Here is a 26249-nt window from a genome sequence, read left to right as displayed (position 1 = left end):
GATCTCGCCATCAACCATTTTGGAGCATACAGTATTTTCATTGTCAAACCACAAATTTAACGTCAACAGTGTCTCTAGGAGGAGGATTTTGTTTAGCTAAATTCCAAGTTAAAGCAGGTTATTTTAAGCCTGTTACAGTTTTCCACACAAGGAAACAGAATGAATGTTAGTGGAAAATACCTAATGCTCCAACAATGGTTGTCACTGTGCTGTCTCATTACTCAAGTTCTGATCAGGATATTACGGTATGTAAAAAAAAAAAAAGTTCCTGAAAAAGACATCAGCTGCTGATTTAAATCCAGTTTGTTCAGTTGTTACGGCTGTGATGAAATCAACAAAGATCAAAGGGGAGTTTCTCTGAGGCTCAAAGGGAAAGACTGTGATTGTGAAAAGAGAACATTTGGCAATAAAGCGCCAAGATGAGAGGATGTTGCTCTGCAAACTGTTAATATTGTTGCCATAACAACTGTACAAGTATGTGAATTGAAGTATTTCATGAGCCTCGTTCAGATGTGATCCTGTAACATCGAATATGGTTCTTAACTTAATTATTTTTCCTGTTAATTATTGTGCCGTCTACTTGATTGACCTGTTATATGTAAATTATTTTACGTACACCCAATTTTATTGCACCTAAAATTTGTAAATAGATGCTTTAATAATAAACCATTTCACTTAACATCAAAATGCTTTAACGTTTTGTTATTTGTTGTTATGTATGTAGATTAGTATGTACATTAATATAAGCTCCAGATGCAATAGATGCTTGCATTCCCTACTTTAACTGTAACATACTGTATATGTGAGGACTTATTTTATGCTGAAGACACAGCTGAAGCATACCCTTCCGGCTTTGGGATGGCACAACATTCTGGTTATTCTGTGTTGGCTTGCATTTCAAACATTACACAAGAAACAAAAACAATATACCAGACAGTACATACTTCAAATTTAAAACATTTATTATTTATCATTAAAATTGATAAAATTAAATTATATAAACAATGGTACAATAGAAATAAAACACAAGGATGCTATTCTAAAAATTCTAAATTTTGTTCAATTTCTGATTCACGGAATTCCCCCACATTAAACAAACGGTGGTAGGCAACGTCAGGTTCAGGGGAGCAAACCGGCCCTCCATCATAGAACCTCTGGCCCTCAAGATCATTTTGAGGAATTTTATGACACACTTTGTTACAGTACAGTAGAGATGTTGTACTTTAAAATGCTGAATTCTAAAATTTGAAGCATAACATCTGGCATTTGCAGAAAGTGATGCTTTACCCTTCGGAGGGTCCGGCCCTTGGACTTTTGACAATGAAGAAAACCGGTCCTCTGCCAAGCAAACTTGCACACCCCTGGAATAAACATAATAATTGTAATAAAACTTATTTTTCGGTTTATGTCTCAACTCAGTAACAACAGGTTGAGTTTTAAAGCGCATATCAGAGTTTAGCTCTGCTGCCCGTTGGTTCCTTCAGCCAGTCACTAAAACATCTCTCCATGGCCTTCCTGGTCTCCCAGCGCCCATTGTTGACTGTGGGAATGATTTTCAAGGGCCTCAGCCACTGGACAAAACGCTTCAACTCCAGAAAACTGCTGTGCTCACTGTAAGGGATTCCTGTCCGAAAAAAGAAACACTTTAGGACAAAAGTAAAACATGCCATGAAAAATAGTAGATTTAGTTGAAATTTTAAAGCTAAGGCCCAAAGAGGTATTATCTAAACTCATAGCATGGGATATTTTTAATACAGAGAAAGAAAAGTCAATTATAGGTCTATAGTGAGTACTTTATAGGAGATATTAACAGCAACATTTGGCTTGAACCAACAATACATCAACTTGACAAGTAAATAGGGGAAAATTACATATTAGTTCATGCTTGACTAAAGGAGATAATGTTGGGGACCAGATGGCGGATGTTGCTGAATGGAGCTCCAATTCATTGTAATTTAACAGAAGGTTTTAGTTTTGAGTGGTGGCCTTAAGAGGGAGCTATAGGATTTAACAATTGTGTACTAGATCACTACACGAGAACTGATGTTCTGAAGATACTATACTGCATATCAAACCTGAAAGTTTCCAAAGTGAGACATAACAGATACGAACCATAGATTGAGATGTTGCCATTGACATGGGGTGTGATGTCCTCCACTGACTCGACCTGCTGGCTGAACGTCCATCCAGTTGGTTTGAAGGCCACCAGCTTGTCGTACTTGGCAGAGTAGCGGGCCAAATGATCTTGCAGTTTCTATGAACATTAATAATAGTGGTCAAAAATAACAAATAAATAAATAAATAAATAAAATCACTTTACCATTTACATACCTGAAAGGAGAGCTGCATCATGGGTAGCACGTGGACCTGGGCTGACTTCCAGTCGGTGGTTATTCTCTTTTTGATCTCTTCTGACTCCAGACAGCACATGGTGTTGAACTTGTCTCTGGAGAGGCACACTTTAGATCCCAGGACGTCTGCCAGAGCTAGATGACACAAATATACAACTATTGAGACCTAAGGCTTATCGCTTATTATCTCTCTCTAGATCCATGTAGGCTATGTAGGCTGTTAAAAGCTACAACTGTGACATAAAGAATAAAATTTAAAAAAAAAAGGTAAAACCGATGTGTCTAGTTGTGCTTTTAAAACCTAGTGGGTCCTGAGACAGCGCTAAAAACAAACAACAGATTCATGCTTGTTCCAGCTCACAAATAAAAACGACTGACTAATGTAGCATGGTGTGCTGTTCATTAAAATTTGAAAGGTGCCCAGTCCTTCATATATGTGGCTATAACCCAAATGAGCTAAAGATTAAAGTGCATAGGACACAATTTTTGATAAAACATAATACTTTTTTGTTAGTTTGACGTTTTTTGTGAGAAAATGAGTGCCCTCTACCTTAACCTCTTAACCGAGCACATTTTCTCCAGTTTGGCTTTACCCTTATCTAAAAGCTTCTTGAAAAACTGGGACCAAAAAGCAACAAAAAAGTGTCAAAAATGTGCCGCAAAAGCAACAAAAATAAGACAAAAACGTGATGAAAAAGTAACAAAAAAGTCCCAAAAAATGCAACAAAAAGTGGCAAAAGAGTGACAAAAACATGCCGGAAAAGTGACAAAAACCTGACAAAACCCAGACAAAAACGCTTACAAAAATTAGACACTTCCAGTTTTAGCTTTCAAATGAGGCTGTCGAGAAGCTGAGAGTTGGGTAAAGCTGAACTGGAGAAAATGTGCTCTGTTCAGGTGGGAGGTTAAAAAATTGAATAATTTAAACTTTTCTTCATTAACTTGCTGCTTCGCTGTAATTATGATTAGTACTTTATTTTGTTATCCATCAAAATAAGTCATATTCACAAAAGGCTTAAAAATCATATGTGTATTTATGACATTTTTGGAACAGCATGAACAGAGACGACAGTCTGGCTGAACAGAAACTCTCCACACGGTGTTAGTGTCTGTACAATACAAACTTAAATACTAAGTCGACTTTACAGACTATATAGACATCAATGTGCGGCATCATTATCGATTCTTGTTATATCACTGCTCCGATTAAAATGCATAAATTACCATGTCATTGTAATAAACACAATTAGCTTTCCAAACATGCCACTTCTCATCAACCGCCTCATTATCGAAAGCATTGCATTTAATTTATTTTGGCTATAATTAGTCACTGTCATCGTGGCAAAGCAACCCCCTAAGGACCAAAACTGATCTCAATTTCCGAGGTAATAGCAGAAACTTGTGCCCCTAATGTTACACAGAAAATATTGTTCCATAGATTTCAAGGACTTACCCAGAAAGACCTTCTCCTTCCCCACGGAGTACGAGCCACACACCACCAGGGTGCGGGGGTTCAGGGTCACCAACTCAAAGGCCGTGTTGGCTGCATAGTTTATGACCTCTTGTTGTTGAGGGAAGGTGTACTCCGGGCTGCAATAACTGTTGAAATTAATGCACACAATGTTTAAAAAGCATGAAAATAACTATTCTGCTCAAGAGATGCAACAGCTGCTTTGTTCATGGTGCTATAAAAGTAAAATATGTGGAGTGTGTACAGCGCAGAGACTGTATACTCACGTTGTGTCCAGGTAGAGAGTCTGTACTCTGCAGCTCAATAGTTCAGGGAAGGTCTCCATGGAAGGGTCCGCTCTGAAATCTCCGGTGTGAAGAACTGTCTGTCTATCAGCCAAAACCAACAGCAACATGGCAGCCCCTGGACAACTGCACACAGGGCAGGCAAACAAAGATTTAACACATTTGTGACAGGAGAAAATAAGAGTTAAGTAAAAACTGAAACAAATGGAGTAAAAGTCAACATTTAGTGCGCATACAGTTGTAATTGCTCGTAAGGACAGAGGGCATTGGCTTACTGGTTTGCGTCCAACAGGATGACCTTGACCCCCTCCACAGTGACCTCGGTGTTCATTGGGAGGATGTGCACATACTGCTCTGGCACCTTCAGTTTGCTTTTCACCAGATTCCCCGTTATCTGGAAAGTAATACATTTTGTTAAACGGGCTAGATGAGAGTTAGTCATTTTATGCTCACTACTGCCACCTCAGGTCTTATGCGTAACTGCAGCTTCTATATTAAGCTCATGCATTAAAGCAGTACTAAGTAACTCTTCCCCCTAGAGGCCATAAGCGCAACTGCAGGTGTAGTAGCAAGTTACGATTTTTTAACTTATTAATTGTCTTGGAGAGTAAATACTGCACTGACAGGAAAGGTGAAGAGAGAGAGGGTTACTGTGCATCCAATTATACAATGGAAATATTTTTTTTTCACTCAAACCTGGCTGTAAATACTGTTTAAAGTGATGCTAGCCCGCAGTTAGCTTTGCCCGTTAGCATGTTAGCTTCTTCTTCGTGATTCCATTAGTGTGTATTGCTTTCTCCGCACCGGTGGCAGTCAAGTTGCAAACATGGTTTTCTGTCCAGAGACACGAGGGGGAGATGAAAGACCCTCCAATCATCCCATAAACACTTGTACTATCACCACAGGGACTACGAAAAGGATTTATTAAGGTAAACACGTTACTTAGTACTGCTTTAAGGCACTTCGGACCTGAATTAACATCTTTTTGAGTGACAGTGCAGGATTTTAGAGGCAGTTGTGGCGAACAGGTTTGAGCTCATTCTACACATTAGGACATGGCTGGAACATGTAGGGGGATGAAAATCCTGAGTTTTAACATTTTTAAACTCCATATAGTCCCTTTAAGCATAATAATACACTGTTTTCTGTAAAATTCATTGTGTTTCTTTCGTAGTGATACTTTTTAGAGCAGAAAGTCTTTCATTGTGACATTGACACAGATGTTACTTGATGTGAGAGTCAGATCAAGCGTTATCTGGGCTATGACCTATCTAGCAGCAAAGCCGATTTTCAGTAACCTACCAAGAAGTGACCTACAATGCCTGTTTTTAGTTTGATTGATGATCACACTTCTTCCCCATGCTACTTTATTGACACACTCTATACGACTAACAATACATATTATGAATACTGCTATTTAAAAGTTTATGCAAAAAGCTTTTAAAAGTAAAAAAGAACAAAACATAATGAAGAGCGGTAAATTGTTATTCATTGCTGCCAACTGCAGGTACATTTCCATTACTCCGAGCCACAGCGGTGAGTGGAGATAACAAAATAAATGAGCCACCCAGTCTGTGTTTTCAATGAGAGAGGGTGTGGAAGCAAAATGGCATTTCTTCAAGGAAATGTTATGTTAAATCAAAATTGCTAATATCGTCAACTGTGCCTGAGGCTTTGGTTGGAAACAAATTGGGTCAAAGCACAGTAGCACAATAAACATACATTTGCTTTTGGGAGTCTTTTGGAACGTATTTGGAAATATATTATGTATTAAAGTATTAAATGAAGAGCTAGGAATTCCTACTCTAAAAAGGTCATGCTTGCCTTTGAGGAAGATGCTGTTTACGAGTCAGTAAACATAATAGAATTGGCAAACTCTAGTTTCAAAATACAGACGTGAACACACAAGTCCTACCTATAAAACCGTACACCTTGACTTACTTTATTACAGTAGATGGGCAGGGTTGAGTGTTTTGTCAGTCCTTGGTAATGGTCCGAGTGGAAATGCGTTAGGAAGTAGGCAGTGATCCCTTCTATTGGTCCATAGTGAAAGGCATCGACCACAAACTTTGTTCCTAATGTAAAAAAAAGAAAAAAAGAAATTACATAAAAACACTATTTAGCAAGAATACCTCAGACCTCTTAAAACCTGCCATGACAAAAAACCTCTGTTTTTTTCTATTGCCTCCAAATATAATTTCTTTTTGCCCTCTTGCCCTTGTTCAAATCCATCAATATCCATCCATCCCACAGTCAGAGGCTTGTAGTACTCAGTTGATATGATACTTTAAAGGTGGGTTCCGACGCTAAACCAGTTGAGAACCACAGCTTTAAAGAAATCACTCCTTTTAAAATGATAGAAATTCGATTGTGTTTATTTTTCTTACCAGGAATCTTCTTGTAAAATGGACAACGTGGATATTGCTCCTCGTCCCCGTCCGCTGTTCTTCTTCTTCTTCTCCATCCTTTAGCCCCAGCTCTTCTGGTTTCTCCTCCTGTGCCATTTTCTGCTGCACTTTGTGAACCTTCTGTTCTCGCGGTGGCACGACCCTTCTTTTGCTGGACTTTCTGTGTTTTTGCCCCTTGCTTCTCTAGCTCTTTAACAGACACTTGTGGTTCTTGAACTTCATTTTTTGTCTCTTTGTCCTTGAGGGGTTTAAGTCCAAAAAACACTCCAATATCGGTCTGTTTGAGACTGCTTGATTGACCTGCTTTGCTTTGGGTCTTCTGGGGCGTCATTGTTTGAGCTAAAGCCACGTTACCACAGTTAGTTCTTTCTGGCTGAATACTACTGCTTTCACTAAATAGCCTATCTGAGTTTAAAATGGTGTCCCTCAAATGCTCAAGAACAATACTCTGGGGTGACTGAATGCTGTTTTCTCTAGAGCTGACAGCAGAGGTAGATGATCCGGGCTTTTCCTTTTTACATTTGTTTAGAGTGTCCTGATTGCTTTGCTGTGATGAGGTAACTGAAACCACCTGGCTGTTAAGTGAGCGAGACACCTTTGCCTCCTCTTTATCCAAATTGTTCAATAATTCCACCAATATATCATCTTCACAATCACTGAACGCCACCACGGAATCCCCGTTCTTACTCCCACCAGGTTCAGTATCGAACAGTGTTCTTCTAGGACCAGCCTGACTAGCCTCAACCTCAAGAGGAGGCTGGGAGAGAGGAGAATAAGATATTTCATCATCAATTTCAGAAGGTGAAGGTGCACGATTCAGAATACTACAAGCTGGAGTATCAGTGTTCGTTTTGACAGGAGTGGATACAATCTCTGTTTTCACTTCTTGGCTAGAGTTGACAGACTTTTGAACTTTAGGAGAAGACCAGCCTTTCTTTTTCTTTAAATCTCCAGGTGCAGGGGAGCGCAGTAGGAGGAGGCCATTGAGAATTTTGGGTGATTTTGAATGGTTATTATTAGGGGAGGAAAGCAAAGAGTGTATGGGGAAATTGTCCTGTGAAGTCTTCAAAGCTGAATCATCCGGTTGGTCCGCATGACCATTTACTGGTCCAGTGTGGTCATTTAGTTGTGCAATTACTGGTCCAATTTGATTGGTGCTTCTGCTTGTTTGAGAAAGAGGCACATCTCCTTTAGCCCGACTTTGGGCCAGCAGCATGTGGTTAAAACGAATGAAATGGTTTGGAATAGTAGAGGAGCACAGGAGGCCATCCGGGCACTCTGTAAAAACATCAACATAGAAATTTAATGCATAATAGTTAGCATTGTTTAATATAAAATCAGTTATAATGTTGATATTTTATTTATCCTTTTAACATTTTCAAGCCCTGACCGAGGTTTGTACATGGTTGTTGTTTTTTTTCATTGGAAGTCAGCAATACCACCAACTATAATTGTCACTTGACTTAAATGCTGTCTGTCTGGTGTATTTACCTGTGCACGTATCCCTGCAGAAATCCAGACAGTCAACAACATGCCGCTGAGACTCCACCACCAAAATGGAAAATGGTATCTGACACACAGGGCAGAAGTCCCCAGCTGACAGCACCAGCCCCTCGCCATTGTTATTACAGTTTTGGACGTCAGAAGTAGACGCCTTGTATTGTGTATTTGACGTGTTTAAAACACAGTTCTCTTGAGGTACAGTTTTAATCCTTGATGCCGTTAAATTGATCTTGGTCATATGAGATGGAGCAGAGGATGGAGATGGTCCCTTGTTTGTTCCTCTGGGTATTGATTTTCTTTTGGCCACTGTTTTGGGGACAGAAGGCGATTCTTGTTTTTTCTTTTTCTTAAGAGGCTTGTAATTCCAAATGTCATTTTCAGCGTCGTCGTTCTGTGACATCGCAAAAATCGCAAATGTCCCAACTCCCAAGTGACGTGAGGATTTCCCCAAGTCCTAGTTATAACACAGTACTTCACCTCTAATAACATCCCTGATGTAGCTTTGCAAAACATCCATCAGAGCTGTACTGTAGTGGCAAATGCATTTTCCAGACGAGAGTCCAAAATTGCCACAAGACCATGATAATCATTTAGTTAAAAAGTATAAAATTGCGGTGAACCTTCTTCCACATGTTAGCATTGTTGTTGCAGTAGCCCAGCATTAGCATTTGCCGCCACCGAGCTATGAAGTATGTAAATACAGCTAGTGATGATGCCCAGCACATTCCACAAAATCAAAATTATAGAAACATACATTTTACAATTGTATTACTCCCCATAAATATAGGAATATAGGAAAATGCCTAACACATACATATCATGCATGCAGTATGAACGCTGCGTTGAATTTTGGTTTTCTTTGTAACGAATTCGGTAGCGAAAGAGCTTTGGTGAATCGCCTTGCGTTTACGGAACTCACTGCTAGTCGGAATCATGGCTTCCCAGTGCAGCCTCTCTTCAATATTTGTTGTCCAAAGTGAGTTGGATTGTGCTTTAGATGACGCTACGACGGAGCAAGAAAAGGAAAACCTTGTTCAACAATATTTGAAAAATGTGGACGAACGAGAAGACCTAAAAATTGCCGATTTCCAGCAAGGTACACTTAGTTTTACTTGTCCTGACATGCCTTGAAGTGTCTCTCCCTATCCCACCTCCTCGCAAAGCTGAATGAGATACGCCCAGACTAGTCCACTGTTGTCCATTTTTTTTGTAAAACCGAATGTCCAGGTTTCCTCCTGACACGTAATAGTTATTTTTATTGCAAAACTATTGAGTCGTTATTTTGCATTGCTTTGAACTTTCGAAACAAAGCTTTTCAACAATTCAATGCACTTGTTGTGTGTAATTACAGCTTTTTGAGGAACCATAGCCACAATGGTGTTCTATTGTATTTACTGAATTCAATAAATGAACAATCATCAATTATTAATATAGATTTTAAGTAATGTTAGCTTGTCTGATTGAAGCATCATACTTGACCTGCGTTATTAGGTATAGTTTTACTGTACGAATGGAATGGAGTAAATTTTTGTTATTTTGAACATTTGGGCAATATTTATTTTTTACCAGTAGATGGGGATCAGTACGTACATGGTCGATATGAAAGTCGATTTTTTAATAACCTTGCCGGGGCTTTAGAGTGAGACCTTGATGCATTTAAGCCACACAGCGTTTTTGTTTGTTTTGTTCTCGGAATCTTGGCACACTATTTGCTTGAAATCAATGAAAAAACAAAAACAGTCTTACATTTGCGATTACACATTCAATGCCAGCAATACAAAAAAGACCTTCCTAAAAAAAAAAACAGCTTGACACAGACAATGGGTAATCAAAGAATGGATTAGGATGAGGACCTAACCTATTTAAATCTCATATTTGGCTGCCTTTAGTCAACATCTCCATGGCAACGAGCTGGAGACATCCCTGCTCCCAGTAAAGTTACTGTCAGATATTAGGTGAGCTGTTTACAGCAAAGACACTTGTATGTTTGGTATTTTAACTATAAAAATATAATGTAATAAAATAAATGCTTGTAAATGCTTTTATTCTATTTATTCGTTGAAATGTTACGCGGTGTGGCTTTAAAGAAAAATATTCATTGCTTTTAAAGGAATAGGCCACCGTTTTTACATACTGAGATATGTTCTTACCTTAGCTTTGACGAGTTCTATAGGACCTGTCTGATCTTCCCCCGTGCCTTCTATCACGTAAACACAGCGCAGACGGCGTTAGCATTTAGCCTCTCCCTCTCTCCACTATAGCTCCAAAACAGGTCAAGATAGAAGCTACCAAGCTCTTCCACGTTTTCCCTATTTAAATATGGTTACGTGAAGTGTTACACTACAAAGTATAATTACACAAAATGAAACAATGTGGATTTTCTAAGCGGATAAAAGGGGGAACTATAATGTAAGGTGTAGTAATACAGTAAAGTGAAGATTACTGCGCGGATTTCGAACTACTCCTGGTATTATTACGCCTTACAATATAGTTGTCCCTTTTATCCGCTTAGAAAATCCACATTGTTTCATTTTGTGTACTTTGTAGTGTAACACTTCACGTAACCATATTTAAATAGGGAAAACGTGGAAGAGCTTGGTAGCTTCTATCTTGACCTGTTTTGGAGCTATAGAGGAGAGAGGGAGAGGCTAAATGCTAACGCCGTCTGCGCTGTGTTTACGTGACTGAAGCATGGATCTATAAGGATTGAAGGCACGGGGGAAGATCAGACAGGTCCTATAGAACTCGTCAAAGCTAAGGTAAGAACATATCTCAGTATGTAAAAACGGTGGCCTATTCTTTTAATTGTTGAATATTCAAGTGTGTATGAGGTCAATTTATAATGCTTAATCTTGTTATGCTTTTCGACATCCATAATGGCATAAACTCAATGCTTGTCAGATACATTCCTGTATTGTGGCATGATAAATAATAACCATATGATTGTTGACTTTCTTTGTCAGGTTTGGAGTGGCTGAACACGGAAGGCCCTCTCTCTGTTTACAAGGAGCTGTCTGGTAAAGTCGTGGTGTTGGACTTCTTCACTTATTGTTGCATAAACTGTATGCACATCCTGCCTGACCTGCACCAGCTAGAAAAGAGACACTCAGTGGAAGGTATGCACAAACCATGTTACATTTAGGTACCTCCCTATCTACTAGGGCTGGGACAAAATACCGGATCGGATGTGTTTGCACTTTTTGTTTTCCAGTAACAGTCACACAGCACTTTGTTACATTTTGTGTTAATGCACTCAATCTTAACACTTCAATAAATGTCAAATGGCATTTGACAGTGGCTGTATGGGCACAGCATAGCACATTTGCTTTTCCTCACAGTGTTCTCAATGATGCTCCAGAATCAATTGTTTTTGGGTTTCTGGACAGTTTCTGGTATGAACCCTGAAAAACATTTGATCTTGGAGCGTCATAAATACCACTGTGAGGAAAAGCAAATGTGCTATGCTGCACCCATAGATACAGACGGCATCTCGTCATAGAAGGGGGTGTGGCTTCACCGAGGGGGAAAATAGAATCTTTAGAGAAACACGATTTTCCACTGTTTTTAGCCATTTTCTGGTAGAATATGAACTTATTTACCACACACGAATAAAGTCAAGTGTAAATCGGGCCCATATGGATAGTTTCTCATAGCAGATTGTTCAGTAGAGGTGATAAAACGGCAGTTGTAGCTCGCGCTAGCTAGCCGTTAGCATTAGCCCGATACTAATATGAAGCATCATGTTAGCATTCTCTGTTTTTTATGTATTTATGGGCTGTTGAACCACTTTGCTCCTCTTCATGTCTTTGTATCTTTATTTAGTAGAAAACTATATTCATAATTCAGCGTTTGTCAAAGTAGTTTTTGAATAATAAGAAAAAGTTAAAATGTTTCTCCAAATTGTTTTCCCCCTTAACTGTTTACAAACATGACTATATATGGGCGATTCCAGAGATGCCGTCTGTATGAGTCACTTAAAGGTCAAGTATGCACGAATATTAAGATTTTTTTTTCACTTAAAAAGTTGCATAGTGCACCTTTAAGGTAAACATAACACAAAAGTGGATCGTCCCCGCCCTACTATTTACACAATCAATAATGATTAATGGCACAAAAAAATGCTCTTGTCAGGTTATGGCTTGATTTATGCTTGCTACAAACTACACTAAACACTCAATTAGTAACATTTAACAAATGCACCATCCAAAGTAATTCTTCTTCTTGTGCGCTATTATTATTATTTTCATTTATAGAGACAGTGTCTGGTACAGTGGCCTGCCTCTGTGTTAAGAGGTATCTTTTGCGTCATAGGAAATTGGCTGCAGCTCATCATGTCTATCTTAGTTGTGAAGGGACTGGCACTAAAAATAATTCCTGCTGTGTCACTGATGGAGCTGTTGATGGTTCCTTGATGTAGCTGTCTATATAATGATCAGTTATAATGAGTTATAGCTTAAATATAGCTTAAATCAAACTTCTCCGGACTGCACGGAATAAGTCTGAGTTAAAACGGAGGCCCCACAGATAGACGGCATATATCCGCAGTTTATCATTACAGCGCTTATCTTTGGCAGTGCAGTGGGTACATTCTGTTGCCGCTCTGGTCAGTGAGGTGTGGGAGCTGCCCAGTCCCGTCACTCCCACAGTCCCGAGTCCACCCGTCGGCACCGCAATCTGTGCTGTGCCTGGCAACCACGGCAGGTGACGAAAGCTTTTAGAGAACATGCTCAGTCTTAAGACAAAATTCATTGAACTGTGCTACTGTGTAGTGAACATTTATCTTGTAAGCAGTTGCTCTGAAATCATTGTTGTGTCTGGTATAATGTTTACTTTTTTTGTCCATGATAAAGAAAATAATAATAATGATACAATAATAAATACTTCAGACATTTTCTTCCTATTTCATGCTCTTGTAGCATGAACTCTTATGGGCTCTGTGACCCAAGGGATGCACAAATGAATTACAAAATGACTTTCACTTATACAAAATAGTTATAGATTCAAGCTATAATATTGTAGAATTACCAAAAAGCAGCATCTTATAATTTAGTTATGAGTGTCTTATTTTTCCTCCACTAAATCAGTTTGATGACCTTTTAGCACTTCAGTAAATAAAATAAAACAAATGCACAGAAGACTGTCCAGGAAACATTTATCAAACGCTCTATTATGAAAGTGCAGGAACTTAGCCACAACAAACGCTTCCCTAGTTCATCCGGAAAACAGTTTGAGGCATTTTCTGGTTGCGTAACTTTATAACATCCGTCCAAACTCCATCCAAATCTTAAGCGATAATCATTTGAACTCACAGTGGCAACAGTGTTATTTGTTTGCTTTTAAGCAGCGGCAAAATAATCACGCGTTGAGTTCCTGAAAGTGCTCCAACATTTTCCAACAAGATTTCTTTATTTTTTGGCTTTTGCTTAATGGTAACTGACTGCGTATAATGTGCCCCTGAAGGTTAAGCCTCAAATTCACTCCACTGCTCCGCTTTTTCTCATGGTTTTGGATGCACATGCACATTTATATGTTTACTTGTACCCATTCAAGCTTATATAACCCCGGATAGACAGAGCCGTTGCAGAAAAGATATTTTTAAGATAAGCACATTTGGATCATTTGTCAAAGCAAAGTATGACGCAAATATGTGTGTTTTTTTGAAAGATGTGGTAATGTGCAATACGTTTTGTTCGTCACGGCCATCAATTTGAATGTTTTTTGTTCTGCTTTATTCCTTGTTTAGATGGATTGGTCATCGTTGGAGTGCATTCAGCTAAATTTCCAAATGAAAAGGTAATTTTCATGATTTTACCTTTATGTAACTTCATCTGTTTATGATAACATTAGGTTCAATAGGGAAGTGAATTATGCAGATTATTTCCTTTTTTTTTATTAGGGCAGCAACTACTAATCTGATTAATCCTGACTAGTCGACTATAAACAAATGTAGTAATTATTATGAGGATACACGTAACATATTCTATCATTGTGTATCCTCCTTTTTACGGTAGGTTTTGGATAACATTCGCAGCGCTGTGCTCCGCTACGACATATGCCACCCAGTAGTGAATGACAGCGATGCCCAGCTCTGGCATGAATTGGAGGTGTCCTGCTGGCCCACCCTGGTCCTACTTGGTCCAAAGGGGAACCTGCTCTTCTCTCTGGTGGGCGAGGGGCACAGAGACAGGCTCACGCTCTTCACTGAGATGTCAATGCGCTTCTATGGAGGACAGGGTCTGCTGAGGAGCCATGCAGTCGGGATCAAGCTGTTAAAGGACTCTCTGCCTCCCTCAATTCTGGCCTTCCCTGGAAAAGTGGCAGTGGACAACAGCAACAAGAGGCTGGTTATAGCTGATACCGGACATCACCGAGTTCTGGTTGTGTCTCTGACAGGACAACTACTGCATGCAGTTGGAGGTAGTAAGAACATTTCATGGGCATTGCAATAATATAGCATCAAACATGTATCATATCTTTAAGTGTCATTCCGTAGAAGCAGAATGTCAAATCTTTTTGTTAAAGTAGATTGATAAGACCTAGTGGGGGCTAGATGGGGTCACCAAATATGGGTTTCTGTTTCTTGAAACCTTTGCAGCGAGCCGCCATGCTGTGTGTCCATCGTCAATGAACATGTATATGATTGTGTCTACTCTGAGCTACTGAAGTCCCTAGTGTGTTTTTTCACTGACAAGGAGCCACGCTGTTTATCAATTTGCCTGTGATAAAATGTTCAAAGCCGACTTTATAGTGCCTTGGGTCAGGATCGAAGCCTTCCCTGTTTACTCACGCTAGCCATAGATTACGTCTCTCGTACAAAAGCTTTTCTGTCTATTTTCCTTGGTGATCAATCACGTTTAAGGTATCGAAATACCCACACAACACAGGTGTGAACCATTACTTCAGGATGATATCAATGATCCGTAACACAAACAATTAGATGCTTGACAAACATGGAGTTGTGGGAGAAATGTCATCAGAAATCTATCAATAGGCAGGAGTTAAGTCTTTTGGTAACATCTGACCATCCAGGGTTACACAGCACTCATCAGTGAACAAGACTGTTTGAAAATGAGTCCTCATGTATTTCTGAGCCACTGCAGCCGTTTCTGTTCATCAGCTTCAATTAACAATTTAGGGGAGGCCTGATTTAAGGTTTAGGCACAACAGCACCTTTGTAGCTGCTGTTCTCTTAATCTGATGTATTTGTCTGGCAGTAACCGTCCTTATTGTGCCTTACAGGTGTGTGCTCTGAATCAGCCACAAATCTCTGTATGATGATTACGCTTCATCTCATGTGAAATATCGAAGGCTTTCATACCTAGTTGAAGGCATTCACCAATGTCACACTTTTCATTAGCAGAGAGATCCTTTTTCTTTCCCTTATTGCTTGAAAATGGTGGTTTGCTTAATAATGATGAACGTCCTTTTTCAGTAGTTTTTCCCTTAACTGGGCTTAACCTGACGACTAATCATCACAGGTGTGTCTGAGATTAATGTCAGTGATTCAAAGAGCCCTGAGACACAATACCATCCATGAGTTTAATTGAAAAAACTTTTTTTTTTACCTTTATGACACTGAAATACAATTTGCATAATAATTTGGAACGCGGTGTACACCAAAGCTCTTCAATGTGTTTTTGATCTTACCTGGACATTTCCTTGAGAAGGTCCAACCAAATCCTCTCCCTTCTGTTGTGTTGTTGGTGTCCTGGTATAACCTTGAACTGCACATCATGTGTGTGACGCCCACAGGCCCTTCAGAGTGGTTGCCATGTTGTTCAACTGTGTGCCTGTGACCTTTATATTTTGTGACTTGGGCTTTGAGAGGAGCGTGTGGAGCAGAAAACCAATAATCTTGGACTTGTTTTGTTGTTTTCATTTTTAAGAAAGTGCTGTTCCTTTGTTCAAACGCTTCAAGAAGATAAGCACACCAAACTGTTTCCATCCCTCCTAAGTAAAACTACAATCGCCGCTTCTCCACTTTATTCTTTGATGACTCTGATAATGAGCATCTCCACAGGCGTTATCCTAATAAAATAAGTAATGTACAAATACACTTGCACACACAACTAATACTGTTAAGAAAGCCACAGAAAGCCTCAGAGAAAGCACATGGTAGTTAGTCAGAAGCACTGTCTCGCGGTAGCAAGAACACACACTTGTTCACAACACGAGCTAGCACTCAAGTATGAAAGCTCTTGTGTGATTTTCTTTAAAAGAATCAGATAAAATGGGAACATTTCAGGGCTGCCCGAGTCGAACATGTCCTGGAGCACTAACATTTGGGAATCTGATGCATTTCAGAACATGTTAGTACAGTTCTGAAATATAGTATTGGTACGTTTTATACATACAGAGACTAACAAATTGGCCATTCCCAAAGTTTTGCAGCTTCCTTTGCTAATTTTAACCCTTTAAAGTGTGCTTTTGGTTAGATGGGAATTAAATGTGCAGCCTTAACATATAACACTGTGCTGTGATGTTTTTCCAGGGCCTAAAAGTGGCAGACAAGATGGCTCCTTTTTAGAAGCATCATTTAACTCTCCTCAGGGGGTCGCAATTAAAGGAGACGCGGTTTATGTTGCCGACACAGAAAACCACCTCATTCGAAAGGTACACGTCGTTGGCATGAATCTATGTCCCTTTTATTGATTTCACATATAACTTTGTGTATAATTGAGCTTCTTGACCACGTGTTTGGTATAGATCGACCTGTTGCATAAGAGAGTCTCTACTCTGGCGGGAGTTGGAGAACAGGGAACAGACAAAGAGGGCGGGGCCATGGGACCAGAGCAGCCAATCAGCTCTCCCTGGGACGTGGCTCTCGGTACAGCTGGTATGTTTCAGTCGCTTTATTCAGGGTATTGGCATGGTAAATGTATGTTTCGAATGGTACTGTTGAATACTTCACATGTGGGGAAAAAATGTGTAAAGAAGTTCTTGTTGTTTTCGAACTAGAAAAGTCTAGCTCTATACCTCAGTATGAGAGCTCAAAGAAGCTGTACTACCTGTCCCATGATAATCTGGAATTTCCCCCTGAGCATCTGTCTTAATAATTTATCTTTTATATCCCGCATAAATTATAATCGCTAAATGACACCACAGGCTGTCAGTTCTCTTTGTATATCTTTTTAGGAAATTATTGTACATTTCTAACCAGAGTCTTAGCATTCGTGGCTTTCATCTTCATTTGACTTGTGTCAATATTGGTAAAGGTGTATTAAATTATGTGTGTAAAAACTCATTAGACTCTTGCCTGAGGTTAGTTCTGTCCTAACAAGCGCCATTTTCATTTCATTAAATCTGACTTTATACACAGTTTTTCAAATCAATCCAAAATATCACCATTGACGGATTTCTTTAAGTATGGGAGCATTATTCTTTCTTTAATCAAATGCACATACCTTTGTTTAAATTTCACTTACAAAGATGTGCCACATTTCCCTCCCCTCTCTTTCAAAACCATACACACTTTTGCAAAAATGCATATGAAATTATTAAAATGCAGCTTGCTAAAGTCACCATTGTAAAGTACGTACAACCTGCTTCGTTCTAATAACACTTTACAGCTTTAAAGCCCCTCTAATGTCATAATTCCAAACACTCATTGCATATTCATGTTGTGTTCAGTATGGCGGATGAATAATTAATCGAGAGGACCCTACACATTTTGAAACATGAAGTGCCGCAGTCACACTGATGCCGCTCGTCAGGTGCTGCAGTTATCAAACGCGGGCGAGGTGCTGAGCTCGGCACCGCATTAAAAATACCATTGAACTCTGTATGTGAGGGGCTGTGGTCTATCAGAATGAGAGACCTGCCAGTGGGATGAGCTCTTTATAGTGTGACTTATGGTCAGCACAGATTGCCTTGTACAGATTTTTATCCAAGCAAGAAGAAATTGGAAGACTTGGGGAATCGGGATTGAATCTTTGAATTTAGGCGGTATCTTAACTAGTCCCAAAGGAGATTACAAAGCAATATTGAGAGAAACGGTACCTATGGTTAGACAAGAACAACAACCAAGCAACAAAAAGCAATCAGTAATATTTCAAGTTCAGGTTATCGTCATTGCATGGGAAAATACATGGTGGATGAAACTGTTCTGTTCAGTCGGTTGGACCTGGCTTTTAGACTCCGCACTCATTGAAGAGACTGTGATGGACGTGTGGGATCAAATGTTTATTTTAAGAGGGTGGCCAGGAGGTAGTGGGCTTTTATTAATAACTATGGGTTCTTCTTGCGTAGAGAACAAAACCTGTGCAAGTTGTTGTGTGTCTGTATATTCATGCTCTGCCTAAAGCTTTGAGAAGCACACACAGTTTCTGACATGAATGAGAGGTTTACTGCTGGCTTTGTTGCCCTTTTAAGGTGGTGAAGAAGACAATGTACTGTGGGTTGCTATGGCTGGTACGCATCAGATTTGGGCCTTGTTTCTGGCTGATGGCAAACTCCCCAAAGGAAGGCAAGTATCTATTTAAAGCTTTACTGCTTTATTGCTTTATTTGGGCTTCATAAACTACATCTCAACCTTAGTACGTGTCATGATAGTTTTTGTTTTGTCTTCTGACCCCCACAGTGACTCAAAAGCCGGGACGTGTGTGCGATGGGCTGGCAGTGGCAGTGAGGAGAACCGGAACAACGCGTACCCACATAAGGCAGGCTTCGCTCAGCCGTCAGGCCTCGCCTCCGCCCCCCACGAGCCTTGGGGCTGTCTGTTTGTGGCCGACAGTGAGAGCAGCTCCATCCGCACCGTGGCACTGAAGGACGGGGCGGTCAAGTCTCTGGTCGGGGCAGAAAGAGACCCGCTGGTACTATTTACTTACATTGTCTTAAAACATTACTAAATAATCAATCACAGCATTGTTAATTACGCATTAAAATGTAAAAATTCATGAGTGCGTGAGACATTTGCTGGGTAAGGATTGCGCTCCTAGCATCTCATATGTTGCTTGGAGCTCCCTCTGATGGCAGCAGGGGGAATTCAACATGGTATAAACAAAACAGAAGCGTTAATTTTTAGCCAACAGCCTGCTAACAAATGATGCCGCCTAAACAAATGCTTAATATCCATTTTCTTTTAATTTTATTGCCAGTAAATTTGAATATACCCGTCGGTGGATAAGAAAAAGTAGATTGCATGCTGCACGTAATCATAAAGTAATCTCCACAAATTTGGGAGATCACATTTTGATACATCATAATGGAGTTTCATATCGTCCATCCTTTGTTTTACTTATTAGCAGTGCGCAGTAACATTAAGTAATTAAAGTAGTTGCAATAGCAGCAGTTATACCGGGTTCAGGAAGTATGAACTGTAGTTCTAGTGCAATGTACTTTAACCTCTTAACCCCCACCTTAACCGAGCTCAGATTCCCCAGTTCAGCTTTACACAAATCTAAAAGGTTCCAATCCAACTTTATGTCTATAGCACGTTTCATAAACAAGAGTTTTCAAGTCCAAAAAAAATCATATAATTTACAGCCTGTAGGACAGTGGGAAGCCTCAATTGAAAGCTAAGACCTAAAAAATTCAAACAAATAATTTTCCTTGCGTTTTCGTCACATTTTTGCCATGGGCACTTTTATGTTCCTCTTTTTATTTTCTGTCACTGTTGTTGCTCTTATGTGGCTTTTTTGTTGCATTTTCATCCTCATTTTCCTTCCGTCTTTGTCGCTCTTTGGACGCTTTTCTCAAAAAGCTTTTTTTAATTTCTTTTGATGCTCAGTTAAGACGGGGGCTAAGAGGTTAATAAACATGGAGGAAAGTATTCGTGTTTCTCAGTACTGTTTATTTTATTTCCCTCGCATTGTTAAAGTAGCTTTCATTATTGATTGAACAAATCTATAGCTATTAGTCAAAAGAACAAAACAGACAACCTGTTTTGTTTTTGTCCTAACAATAGAGGATATAGATTTCTCAGGCTATAAATAGCCAGTTGTAAAAAGTAAATGTCCTTCTAATTATTCCTTGGGCGTTTTGTAGCTGAACCGGCGACAATGATTATGAAATGGCTCATTTTTGTTTGTTTGAAATCACTATGAAATCCCCACTTTAAATAATATTACAAAGCATATATATTATGTTCTCTTCACTCTATTAGTGCATTGTTTTCTAGCATCTGTCTGACCTGGCGTGTGTTTTACCAAGATCTTTTATCTCTGTCGATGCAGAACTTGTTTGCTTTTGGTGACGTAGATGGTAAAGGGGTCGACGCCAAGCTGCAGCATCCTCTCGGCGTAACTTGGTGCTCTGAACAAAACCTGCTTTATGTGGCCGACTCCTACAACCACAAGGTAATAGAAACAGTGTATCACAAGGCATCCAAGGCCAACCGCAAATGTTTTATCTCCGTAAGAATCCAATTGTGTGTGTGTGTGCTTGCAGATTAAGGTGGTGGACCCTAAGGCAAAGCAGTGCAGCACAGTAGCAGGGACAGGAGGGGCCGGAGACACTGTGGGACCAGAGTTTAACCAGTCCTGCTTTAATGAACCAGGAGGTCTCAGTGTGGCCGATGGAGGGAGGACTCTGTATGTAGCTGATACCAACAACCACCAGATCAAAGTGTTGGACCTGGACTCCAAGATCGTCTCACTGGTTTGTATACATCACCCTAAAACATGCACAATAGCAAAACCAAGGTGCTACTCCTGCATTAAAAGTTCTCTGTCCTGACTGTACGGCTATTTTGGCTGTCTGGCTAAATTGGCAAAAAACTAACTATTGTCCTATCTTGTCTTCAAAAGCCAATAGTTTGTTGTTTTCTCCCTCTAATTGGCTTCCTTTCTCTTTGCAGTTTCCCATCTCCACCGACTGCACCGATGCCATACCCACCAGGTCGTCCGGTCCCGCCAAAGCCCCGCTTCTGCCCAAATCCGCTGCCAGGAAACACATGTCGGCCGTGGCAGTGAGCGCGGGCCAGACCCTCACGCTGTCCCTCACACTGACACTGCCAGAGGGGGCACACCTCACAGAAGGGGCCCCGAGCTGCTGGACACTGTCGGCTGAAGGTGAGACAAAGTTTGGGCTATCGTCTTGACAACAGAATGTAAAGAGTCGGAAAACTGCAGGTTCATTCTGATGCTCTCAATCGTTTTTGAACATTCATAAACATTTAGGTCTCTGGTAATTGTTCAGAAATTAATATATAATGTGTTACAGTTTCAAACCTTTACATAAGAACATGAAAATACCCAGTAGGGCTATATGAACACTTCCAAAAAACACTAATAGCTGTGAAAGGCATAGTGAAAACAGTGTCGAAATGTATTGAAAAATGAGGCATGCTCTTGACATTTAGAACAGACTAAATGCTACATTCTCGCCTCTACGGACTGGCACCAGAGGGACAGATATAAAGGGGAAACCGGAAGTTAACCCCCACCTCGACCGAGCACATTTTCTCCAGTTCAGCTTTACCCAAAACTAAAAGCTTCTCGACTGGAGCTCACAGCCTATAGGCCAGTGTAGCGCCTCATTTGAAAGCTAAGACCTACAGAACTGATCTATGATTTTACCTACCGTTGTTGCTTCGTTTTTGTTGCTTTTTCGTCACTTTTTCGTTACCTGCTGCGTTTTCATCCTGATTTATGTCTCGTTTTTGTCGCTATTTTGACGCTTTTTTTCAATAGAGAGGTTTATGTTGCTTAGTTAATTCCATTTCCACACTTGTTTTCTCATGAGCAAGCTAACTCTTGATTTGATAAGAAAAATGCATGCTGTGTTGAAAATGTCTTCCATCTCTAACCGTGGATGTATTAAAAGAACTGCACAGGGTATCTCCAAAGCTGAAGCTCTTGTGGAGTGCGCTGTGGCTGGTTTATATCAGAGATGGAGCAGTGGGGAATCAGTGACAAGAGGTTCATGTGGAGTGGAGCTGGGCACATTCAGTGCAACGGGTTTCTGTTGCAGCTGAACACACAAGTCAAGACTAACGCAGATCATTATGTCACAGTGGTTTCATAATTGTAAAGAGCATGTACTCTAGTAGGGCTGCACAATTAAATGCAGTGCAATCAAAACCGTGATTTGAATATTCTGATCTGTTTTTCCTGACTTGTATATGTTAATATGAATGCATGTATGAAAATGCTTTATGTGATCCCTCTCAAACCCCACCTACCTGCCTTCATTTTTAGCACTATTTTGGGTCGTTTCTGTCAGACAATAATGGACATGAATGATGCTCAACCTTCCCTGCACAGTTTCATGGCACAGTCAAGCGCCTTCCCAGGGTCCGCCCACGCCTGCTGTGGGCTTACAAGGGTACGCGGGTCATCTTCTTGTTCCAACCGTATTTATCGCTCAAATATGATTTTTAAGCACTGTTCTGACCTCCAAAAGAGATGAGAGTGGATAACCGTCTGCATTAGGTTCGGGAACAAAAGCATTTTCATCATCGGGAGCGAGGCTGTGCGCTGCCGTCCGTATCAGCAAGTTATTTTGGGATTTTTGATAAGGCATGCCTCGGTTCACATAATTAGCCACCAGCCTATGTTACGTGATCCCGGCAGTCCGATTAGGCCCCAGTTTCTAGACTCTGATCGCATCGGCGCTAGGGACAGGAATTTTAATGGATCAAGTCAGAAGTGAAAGCCCAATATCATAATTGTGGTCTGTTGTTTTCTTTGTCATGGGGTTTTGGACATGGTTTCTTTGGGACGTCCTGTTAGGGGTAGGGTTCATTAATCATGACGGGCACAGATTGGAGTCATATTGTTTTCTCACAGTTGCAGCTCTTGCCCTTTAACTTCAATTCATCTTTCAGCATCCACGTTTTTTATGTTTCTAAAAATACTCCTCTCTTTTCATAAAAGTTATGTCCTTGTCTGACTCACGGGGGCTGTTGGTTTATGGGTAATATTTTAGAGAAGTCCATTCATTGTGTTGCAAACGTCCAAATGAAAAATACTGGTGTCATACACTATCTCTGTCCGCCCTGAATCATCCTGTTGTTTTGCATTTTTGTTTCATTGGTTTATTAAATTATAGCGTAAAGACTGAGAGAACATATTTTGTTTTTACAAGCCACTTAATTAAAGTCGGGGATATTATGCAAAATGAACCTTTTAGAGCTTTTTACCACGTTACAAAGTTGTTTTCTGATCAAAAACAGTAATTTAGTAATCTTTGGATATTCTCTGATGGCTGTTCTTAGCCACGCATCGACAGCTCCCAAAAAACTCCTCTTAAAGTCCTACGTATCCAGGAAAGGATCTCTTGCTAATCCACTCACCGCGATGTGAAAAACTCGTCATAGCATCATTAAAGACACAGATCCATGCAGCGTTTTTCCTTCTTTTTTGTTTTGTTTTTCATTCTCAATTGAAGCAGCTGTGCAGTAAAGGGGAGCAAGAATAGGGTGGTGGGACAGGCTTATTTGGAGATTGCCTGAAAGATAAGTAACTTGTTAACCTTAATAAATCCTTTTCGTAGTCGCTCTGGGGGTAATACAAGTCTTTAATGGGATAATGGGGGGTCTTTCATCTGCCCCTGGTGTCTCTGGCCAAAAAAACGCAATTGCAACTTTGCTGCCACCGGGTAGGAGTCACCAATACACACTAATGGAATCACGAAGAAGAAGCTAACAGGCTAACGGGCAAAGCTAACTGCAGGCTTACTCTCACGGACAATTAATGAAATACATGCTACGACACCTGCAGTACTAAGTACCTCATGCCTCTAGGGGCATGAGGTTCTTAGTACTGCTTTAAGTGCTGTATTTTCTGGACTATACGTTTTTTAGCACTTTTTTTTAATAGTTTGGCTGGGGGTGCAATTTATACTCAGGTGCGACTTATATATTTGAATATTAACGTATTTGTTTTTTTCACACTGATGGCCGCTCGAGGGCACTCTAGGCTTGTGTACCAGTATTTGCTACTCCTGTACCACTGAAGATTTAAAAAACGGTAATTGAGCAGCAGAAAAAAAGTTTGGAGCCAGGAGAAACTTGTGTGGGACTGGCGAAAAGCGGAGCTTACTCTTACTGCAAAAAAAGAAAACAAAAAAGCTAAAAGCTAGATGGCCATAGCAAGAGGAACAAATTCTTAAATGGGTGCTTGAACAACGTAATGCCAGAAGAGGCTTGTCAACCGTGCAGTTACTCATATATGTTTTCTTTCTTCTTCTTCTTGCATTTTTTGGCTGGTGCGACACAGTAATCACATTTTGACCAATATATGTCCGTGTATTTCTTTACAGGTAACGAATGGCTTCTGGAGGGTCAGACTTTGATGGGCGACATCTCTGACCTGTCCCGGTCTCTGCGTGTCTCCACTAAACTTCCTCTGGCCCTCAAGACCCAGGATCCCAGCGAGGAGCCCAGCATCACCCTGAGCGTGTTCGTGTACTACTGCCTGGACTCGGGCAGTGCCTGTATGATGAAAGCCGCCTCCTTCACTCAGCCGCTCCACATCAGTGCCCTCGCAGGAGAGGAGGAAGTCACCGTGGCATTTGCACACACTTTATAGACTAATATGGTGCACGCCTGTTGCTTAGAGGGATAGTGTGACTGAAATTATGCAAACTGGTGTTGGCTTGAGGTGACGCTGTGTGAAATGTGTGCGGTTAAGATTCAGTTATTTTAAAACCTTACCTGGTATTGCATTTTGACCAATTGCTGGTTGACCTTAGCAGATTAATGTATGTTTTCAATCACGGTTTACAGCGTCCCAACTTTTCGGAAATTGAGTTGGTACAAGGGAGTGGGTTTTGAAACTGGTTTAGGTCATATTATAAGCACAAATATTTTTTTATCGGAACATCTCCAAAGTATATACATTTTTATATCTATTTATTAAACTGTAGATGGGCTGATATGCAACAAAAACAATAGTGTTTTGCTTGATACATATTTCATTCAAGGTAAAAAAAAAAAGTACAAAATAAGTATGCGTGGATGTGCCAGGATGTAGACCAGGGGCGTCCAAACTACAGCCCACGGGCCAACTGCGGCCCACGGCCCACTTTTAATTGGCCCGCTGCAAATTCTAAAAATATCATTGCATTTTTTTAAAATCATTTTCTTTGCTTTAATTGAATATATATGAAATAAATGAAAATTCATTAATAGAAAGCAGTGATGAAGGCTGTTTTTTTTTTTCATTTTAAGCATATTCAATAAGCCAAATGCCCATCCCGGGTCGCCCATTGCATCACGGGTAATGGAATTTCTTTTGGCTACCAAACAATATTGATAGATAGCGTAAAGCAATGAAGAAAGCTCTGATTTGGACCGTTTTAACCGCTGTAACGTTCATGATTTAAAGCATTTTTGTCATCGCTGTGGAGCGTGTTACAATATTAGCTTAAAGTCTATTTCTACAACCAGGGCTGCGTACGGAGAGGGACAGCGATGCCATCTAAATTTACTTTATTTGGATTTTTTTCACGAGTGACCTGATGGTGTAAACATAGCTAATCGATCGCTAATTTGACTATATTTAACATCAACGCCGTTTTGAAACTTTCCCAATAAAAAAATAAAAACTTGACCTTGATTTAAAAAGTGGCGGTGTCTGTGTCGGGCTTATCCCAGGTCCTGTCGTTCCCCTGTCCACTATGGTCCACTATGGTCCACTCTGGTCCACTCCTGCCTACGGAGCCGCCGTCCTGACTTTTCCTTCGCTTTGAAGATATTACATATAATATTTGCAAAAGATGTCACTTGAGACTTATAGTCTTTAAACCAATGCCCATAAGCCGTACAGTTCACGGTTATGGCTCAATACTTCAGTGAAAAAAAGTTTGGACACCCCTGATGTTGACCACGTACTGTAGTATTATTTTAACAGTTTTCACAAAAGAACTTGCTGTTCTCTTTGGATTTCTGACAGTTGTTCAGAAAACACTCCCAAATTTAGACATTTTACTGCAGCTCGATCCGACTTATGGTAATTTCATTGAAAATTATTTATTAAAAAATGTATTCTTGAGGAAACATATTAAGCATATCAGTTTATCTTAGTCTGGGTAAAGGAGACAAGGAGGTTTTTCTAACATGACTTTATGACCACTGACAGATTCATTATGGCTGCTGCTGAAACTTTGGAGCAGATTTGATCAAATGAAGATGGCTAACACTGTTTCCTTTGTCTGCTGCGGTCTTAATGCCTCAAAAGTCTTAATAAATATTATGACCATGAGTAATGAGCGTGTACTGTACACAATAAACAAGGCGCTCATTCATATCTTTTATTTATGGATATAATTTCCCACCTATAGTCACACC

The 26249-nt window shown here is 40.1% G+C and overlaps 2 protein-coding genes across 2 annotated transcripts; one reads left to right on the top strand and one right to left on the bottom strand.

The window, feature by feature from the left end:
* Window positions 1-1338: 1338 nt before the first annotated feature.
* Window positions 1339-8666, bottom strand: dclre1a (DNA cross-link repair 1A (PSO2 homolog, S. cerevisiae)). Its single transcript, XM_079577582.1, has 9 exons — window positions 8006-8666; window positions 6494-7792; window positions 6048-6181; window positions 4382-4500; window positions 4089-4232; window positions 3805-3950; window positions 2332-2486; window positions 2113-2254; window positions 1339-1624 (listed from the first exon to the last, which is right to left on the bottom strand). Exons 1-9 carry the CDS (start codon window positions 8415-8417, stop codon window positions 1449-1451), a joined length of 2727 nt encoding a protein of 908 aa, XP_079433708.1. The 5' UTR covers window positions 8418-8666; the 3' UTR covers window positions 1339-1448.
* A 153-nt stretch (window positions 8667-8819) lies between these two features.
* Window positions 8820-24634, top strand: nhlrc2 (NHL repeat containing 2). The gene is made up of 12 exons (XM_079577586.1): window positions 8820-9113; window positions 10981-11133; window positions 13761-13810; window positions 14029-14434; window positions 16509-16630; window positions 16724-16853; window positions 18389-18482; window positions 18597-18828; window positions 20191-20313; window positions 20405-20614; window positions 20814-21027; window positions 24221-24634. The coding sequence occupies exons 1-12, from the start codon at window positions 8951-8953 to the stop codon at window positions 24487-24489; spliced, it is 2166 nt and encodes a 721-aa protein (XP_079433712.1). The 5' UTR covers window positions 8820-8950; the 3' UTR covers window positions 24490-24634.
* Window positions 24635-26249: the final 1615 nt, after the last annotated feature.

Source organism: Gobius niger (genome assembly GCF_951799975.1).
Source record: "Gobius niger genome assembly, chromosome: 19".
Taxonomy (NCBI): Eukaryota; Metazoa; Chordata; class Actinopteri; order Gobiiformes; family Gobiidae; genus Gobius; species Gobius niger.
The sequence above is the reverse complement of the archived record's forward strand: the minus strand, read 5'-3'. Positions and strand labels throughout refer to the sequence as shown.